This window comes from Lygodium microphyllum, unplaced genomic scaffold (genome assembly GCF_053477565.2).
Source record: "Lygodium microphyllum isolate KBCC unplaced genomic scaffold, Lygodium_microphyllum_v1.1.10 scaffold_123, whole genome shotgun sequence".
Lineage (NCBI taxonomy): Eukaryota > Viridiplantae > Streptophyta > Polypodiopsida > Schizaeales > Lygodiaceae > Lygodium > Lygodium microphyllum.
The window spans coordinates 196,156-202,891 of record NW_028229606.1 but is presented as its reverse complement, the minus strand read 5'-3'; the positions used below and the strand labels follow the sequence as shown (position 1 = coordinate 202,891).

The window sequence follows — 6,736 nt, the reverse complement described above, 5'->3', positions numbered from 1 at the left end:
ACAATACAATATGACAATGGTAGAAGAAGTTGATTTTGTCAGTAGTATATGCAAAAATGCATGCATGCAACCCTTAAGTAATCTCATACATCAGAAGTGAAGGGGCAGAATTATTAGAGCTAAACAATGACAAACATTATAAAGCAAAACATTATCTTTGGTTTGGGAAAAGGACCTACTTCAAAGGCATTGAAGAAGGCAACTTATATTTTGTAATCTTTGTAGGTGGAACATCACCAAGAAGGGGTCTCAAAATTGGTGCTTAGATTGCCAATGGCTAACGTAGGTTGGAGGGATTATATGTGCTCTTGGATGAAGCAAAGCAAGGGATGGAGTGGCCTTGCATGATGAAGGAGAACTTCACTCACTTGATTGGTTTGAACTAGTTGTTGTAGGTAAGCACTCCAAGCATAGTGCTAGCATCCTCATCTTTTTGGGTATCAACGGGCAGATAGTAGGACCCTTATGCTGTTGGGCTGCCACTACCACTATGGTGGTTGTGATGCTAGTGGGGGCCTGTAGCCCCCTACATGCACGCAATGGGGAGAGACTCATACACAAGAAGTTTTTAGATTTTGCCTTGTGGAAGGGGCTATTTTTCCTTTTTTCCTTTAGACATGTGGTTCCTCCCTTGTGTAGAAGCTCATGATGTTGAGCTTTACATGTTAGGTGTGGTTTGGCAACAAAAGGGATCCCTTCCGCCATTGCACCTTGGAAGTTGTTTAAGAGTTGCACCATGCTATGGACTTGGGGCATGTAGAAAGTGGAGTAAAGGTATAGTAGCCATGGTTGCAGACTCGACATGGACCCCACCTCTGCCAAAGGGGGTGATAGAGATGATATGTAGTTATCTAGAAGAGAGAGAGAGAGGTGAGAGAAAGGAGACTTGAGGAGAGGGAATCTCAAAGACACCAATGAATGGGTGCCATGCCTTTTGAACTCTAGTTAGTTCATAGAGTGCCTCTATTTTGGAGGTAAACGATCAACCCCAAAAGTTGTGTGTTGTTAAACTTTAGTACACATACTTGCGGAAGTAACACCTCGTGATAGGAATGCGATAGAGTGTCTGAGAGAGAGAGAGAGAGAGAGAGATGGGTCGTCGACGCACGTCTAGCAGCCCCGAGGACGACAGACCACGCGAACGAAACCATAGCAGGTACCACCGAAACCCTAGCCCTTCTGCCCGCTGGCGCAGCAGATCCCCGGACCGCAGGCCCTCAGACCGACGGGACGCCAAAAACAGTCATGGCTATAGTCGTCGTGACAGCAGGCGAAGCAGATCCCCGGACCGCAGATCCTTAGAGAGACCGGACCCCAAAGACAGTAATGGCTATGATGGTGGCCGTGATAGGGGTGACAGACACCACCGAAACCCTAGCCCTTCCGTCCGCTGGCAAAGCAGATCCCCTGAGCGCAGGTCCTTAGAGAGATCGGACCACAGAGACAGTAACGGCTATGGTGGTGGCCGTGACAGGCACCACCGAAACCCTAGCCCTTCCGTCCGCTGGCAAAGCAGATCCCCTGAGCGCAGGTCCTTAGAGAGATCGGACCACAGAGACAGTAATGGCTATGGTGGTGGCCGTGACAGGCACCACCGAAACCCTAGCCCTTCCGTCCACTGGCAAAGTAAATCCCCTGACTGCAGGTCCTTAGACAGACCAGACCCCAAAGACAGTAATGGCTATGGTGGCCGTGATAGGAGTGAGAGGCACCACCGAAACCCTAGCCCTTCTGTCCGCTGGCAAAGCAGATCCCCGGACCACAGGTCCTTAGAGAGACTGGACCCCAAAGACAGTAGTGTCTATGGTGGCCATGGTAGGGTTGACAGGCACTATCTAAACCCTAGCCCTTCTGTCCGCTGGCGAAGTAGATCCCCCAACCGCAGGTCCTCTGAAAGACGCGACCCTGAGGACAGTAATGGCTATGGTGGCAGTGGCAGGGGTGACAGGTCTAGTCCCACATATTTACCCTATCAACACGATTTTCTTTCTGAGAACATTGACAGACAGAGAGATTCAGACAGTGATGATGCTGACCTAAAAGGTCTTAGCGGGCATGAGTACAGGATGCTTAAGCGGGAGAAATTGCGCAAGAAAATGAAAGCATGTATCTGGAGAGTTACTCCAAGCCCCCCTCATGGGACTGACACTGGCCATATGATGGGGCAAGTTGATACTGCAAACTTGACTGACTCAGAACATGCAGAAGAAGCTTCAGCTGTGAGGTTGACTCATGCTTCTGAGCCCAAGACATCTGAAAGACAAAGAGGAAGGGCTGAATCTGCAGCCAATCAAAGCAAGAAGTCATCAGAGGTCAGTGAAGATGAAAGCACTGAGCTTTCAAGCTCGGATGAGGACATCGGAAGGAAGAAAAGCAGGAATAAGAAGAGGAAAACCAGTGATGATGAAAGCATTGAACTTTCAAGCTCGGACCAGGACATGAGAAGGAAGCAAAACAGGAGCAAGAAGAAGAAGGCTAGTGATGATGAAATCACTGAGTTTTCAAGCTCAGATGAGGATGTCAGAAGGAAGAAAAGGAGTGGTTCACAGAAGAAAATGAAGATCAGTGAGGATGAAAGCACTGAGATTTCCAGCTCAGATGAGGATGTCAGAAGGAAGAAACGGAGGAAGTATCCACAGAAGAAGAGGAAAGGAAGTTCAAGGAAGAAGGGGGGTGCTAGTGGCAGAGATAAAAGAAAATCAGGACGTGAGAAACACAAGTGGAAGAGGGATGTCAGCACTGATGGTTCTGAGTCGGATGCAAGCAAGGAGTCTCCGGTCTCAAGAAATAAAAACCGGTATCACTCTTCATCTGCTTCTCCCCCCTCGTCTCCTGGAAAGGATTTGAAAGATGCATCTTTGTTAGAGTCAGATGCAGGCTCTGATAAAGATGAAGGAAATGCTATTGAGATTGATGAGGAGGCTATGAAATTTAAAGTCTTGTTAGAAGCACAGAAGAAAGCAGCTGCTGCTGGACTTGAGAATGAACCAATTGTCGGGCCAGCCCCTGCACCAAGAGCAGAGGGCCACATAAGCTATGGAGGAGCTTTAAGGCCTGGTGAAGGAGATGCTATTGCACAATATGTTCAGCAAGGGAAACGTATTCCTAGAAGAGGAGAAGTTGGCCTTTCAGCTGAGGAAATTCAGAAGTTTGAGAGTCTGGGTTATGTGATGAGTGGAAGCAGGCATCAGCGCATGAATGCTATTCGTATCAGAAAAGAAAACCAAGTGTACAGTGCTGAGGACAAGCGAGCTTTGGCCATGTTCAACTATGAGGAGAAGGCAAAGAGAGAGCACAAGGTTATGTCAGACTTACAACGGCTTATACAGCGGCATATTGGACAAGATGTGGGGCCAACTCATGATCCTTTTGCTACAAAACCAGAGACAGCAGAAACTTGATATGGGTGCAGTAGCTTACTATCAGAAAATAAAATCGTGTATAGTGCTGAGGACAAATGAGCATTGGCAATGTTCAATTATGAGGGGAAGGCAAGGAGGGAACACAAGGTTATGTCAGTCTTACAACAGCTTCCTCAATGGCATATTTGACAAGATGTGGGGTCAACTCGTGATCCTTTTGCTAAAAACTCAGAGACAGCAGGAACTTGATAAAGGTGAAGTAGCCTTGTTATCAGAAAAGAAAGCTAAGTGTACATTACTGAGGACAAACAAGCATTGGCCATGTCCAACTATGAGGAGAAGGCAAAGAGGGAACACGAGGTTATGTCAGATTTACAACGGCTCATTCAATGGCATATTGGACAAGATGTGGGGCCAACTCATGACCCTTCTGCCACAAAACTGGAGACAGCAGAAACTTGGTAAGGGAGCAGTAGCAGCCTCATATATATAAGCCATGTAACCTCATAAGTAGGTGGAGTACTTCCTCCTGAAGGTATACATTACAAAGCGTAGTATAACTGCTGGGTCAAAATATTCATGCTTTAGGCATGCCTTTTATGTGTGATACTTGTGGATGCAAGTATTTCTAGTTGGTGAAAGGATTGGTGCTGTAGACATGTCATTCAAATGTGATGCTTGTGGATGTAGGTATAACATGTTTATATTTCTTGATAGTTGATGCTAGTTGGGTTACTCATTTGTTTCTTTATTGTGATTCCTGAGGACTATGGATATGCATGGGGTTTTTTTCCTTGGTTTAATCCAAGGGATGCTACATTCCTAGCTTGATTTGGGCCATGCCACATATATCACACTATTAGCTTTCATATTAGGTTGGGTTCAGAGGGAGGCAGCAGCAATGCAAATCTGACCAGCCTTCCACCTCTTTGGTGTGAATGGTGAAGCCGGTGGCAGAGCATTCTGCAGTAAAGCAAGAGGGTTTTTGCTGAATGCCAAGGTTCTCCCTGAAATTTTTTTTTGGGGGGGGTGTGGAAAGACAGTGGGTCTGAGAAGAAGGTGGTCTCAGCCACTTGGGGTGCTCCATGTCAAAGGCACGCCCCTGTTGCATACCCCTGCCACTGCTCGTTTGAATCCGGCCTAAGTCTAATAAGGCTGGATTCACAATAGTCTGGATGGGCGGCCTTTCTTTCGGTAAAAAGAGTCTTCATGGTTTCACATGCAGCAGTTGGACAGTAATAGAGAAACAAAACCCCTTTTCAACCAGTGTCATAGTGTAGAGCCAATGTAGTTCAAAATTTGCCTTTCTCCAAAAGTGCATTCTTTGGCCCTTGGCTGAGGGTGTCATGGTGGTCAAATTCGTTTCCGTTGGACACTTGTTTGAATGCGTTACACCCTTGGTTTTCTTTCTTGTCCACTTGAGCATAAATTTGGCCTAATTGTATCTATCTTTTCATTCAATTTACTTTGATATTTTAGTAAATTGAGTTGTAGTACTTCAAAACTTGATATCTTGTAATTGATGACATAAATCAGATATTAATTTGATGGTGATTGTCATTAAATATGAGAATACAAAGGCAGGAATTGAAAGACTATTCACTATGCTATACCTTGTGTTTATGAATTTAAGTGAAAAGTATGCGATTGATTTAGTAATTTACTAATTTCACCTTGATTGTCACCAAAATGAGACATTACAAAGGACAATTGAAAACTCTTTGAATATGCCATACCTTAACAATTATGAATTTAAGGTACATGACTGATTTTATATTGTGTACAGGTGTGTGCATACTCACATGTATGCATGTGCATATGCATGGCTAAGTCATCTTGCGTTCTATGGTGTGCTATCTCCTTAATGCTTCCTTAACCCTAGGATTTGGTTGATTGAATGTTATCTTTAAGCAAGAACTCTTTCATGACTTTTTACATTTAGTGTGCCCTAATAACATATTGGCTTTACATTTTGCCTGAAAAAGGCTTGGTTCCATACGGGCACAAAATGTGTTCTAGTATCAAGTCTCTTAACACACTATTCACTATTCATGCTAATATGTAAAGTATGCCTCCATGTGTATAAAATTAATGGTTTCATACTTTTATAAGTGAATCGCCTACACTTGCTAGTTGTTTCCAAACTAAAAGGTTTAGTGGGCCTTTTCTTTTTTGGCTTATCCTTGAGAGGCCATAATATTTACTTTGTGCGATAATTTTTCACTTATTGTTTTTTTGTGTTTTATTTAATGTAGTCTCTCTCTCTCTCTCTCTCTCTCATGTAAGGATTTTGTTTGCAAGGACGAGTTGAGTAGTTTTTAACCTTATTTCCTTCCCCCTGTGGGGCAAGGGTACCAACTTGGGGGTGAGTGTTAGACCTTAGCTCATACCTTATAGGGAGATGTAGCCAAAGACTCTTTTGATGGGCTTGGGATCGCTACCCAAGCTAGATAAAGAGATCATCCATGGGAGAAATATCTACATTGAGTTTGCAACTTGGAAGTAGAGACTGTAGTTTTGAAGGACAACTTGTTGAAGTGCTTACATGCTTGGTGCAGCTAGAAGGAAAGCTAGCAATGGAGGTGGCTACAACCAATAAGACAATTGAAGATGAAATCAAGGAAATAATGACCTAGGTCCAAGTGGAAGCATAGACTAAAATCAAAACAAGGAAGGAGGTAGATCAACAAGTATATAATGAAATTGAAAACGTGAGGTAGCTTAGAAAGGTATGACATACATGATCTTTTTTGTAGTTAATGAAGCAAAAGAAGATTGCTTTCCATGCACATTTAAGGGGCCTTCTCGAGGGATGGCATGATGAAACAGGAGGAACTATCTAATGAAAAGCACCAAGGATGTTCAGACACATACAAGCAAGAGACCAAAATAAGGCCAATGTTGGAAGAAAAAGGATTCAAGTGGATTACACCATGGAAAGCCATTAAGCAAGGATAGAACCAAGCAACTTTGGACTTTGGAAGCATGGAAAATAAATGAGAAGTATCAAAGCAATCAAAATGTTTTAAGGGAACTAAGTTATGGGTCAATAGATAAACTTACATTAACATAGCTCAAAACACGACCATGTGAAATTGTCAAGATGAAGGTAGCTCAAAAGAAGGGAAAATGGGCTATTTATTGAAGTGTTAGTCATTTTAAAGGAGTTTAGAAAGCCCAAGTGCTAAGTTACTTTTGGGTCAAGATGTATGCTATAACTTTGATAACTTTACTACTTCGTTTCTTTTTAGTGCTCATTGCACCCTAGCTTTTGTTTGTACCAATGACACCTCAATGTGGATTGTAATTGAAAAATATGATGTATCTCTCTTTGTCCTCTACGCCTTTCGGGCGTCTAAAAGGATGTTAGTACA

At 43.5% G+C, this 6,736-nt stretch overlaps 1 protein-coding gene across 1 annotated transcript; it reads left to right on the top strand.

The window, feature by feature from the left end:
• The first annotated feature begins 1,034 nt into the window (after positions 1-1,034).
• On the top strand, positions 1,035-4,891 carry LOC148008597 (uncharacterized). The gene has a single exon (XM_087674182.1). It carries the CDS (start codon positions 1,092-1,094, stop codon positions 3,399-3,401), a length of 2,310 nt encoding a protein of 769 aa, XP_087530308.1. The 5' UTR covers positions 1,035-1,091; the 3' UTR covers positions 3,402-4,891.
• The last annotated feature ends 1,845 nt before the right edge of the window (positions 4,892-6,736 follow it).

What these genes read in the sequence shown, in the direction of transcription:
- LOC148008597 (XM_087674182.1), top strand. Translation starts at nt 1,092, where the DNA reads ATGGGTCGTCGACGCACGTCTAGCAGCCCCGAGGACGACAGACCACGC.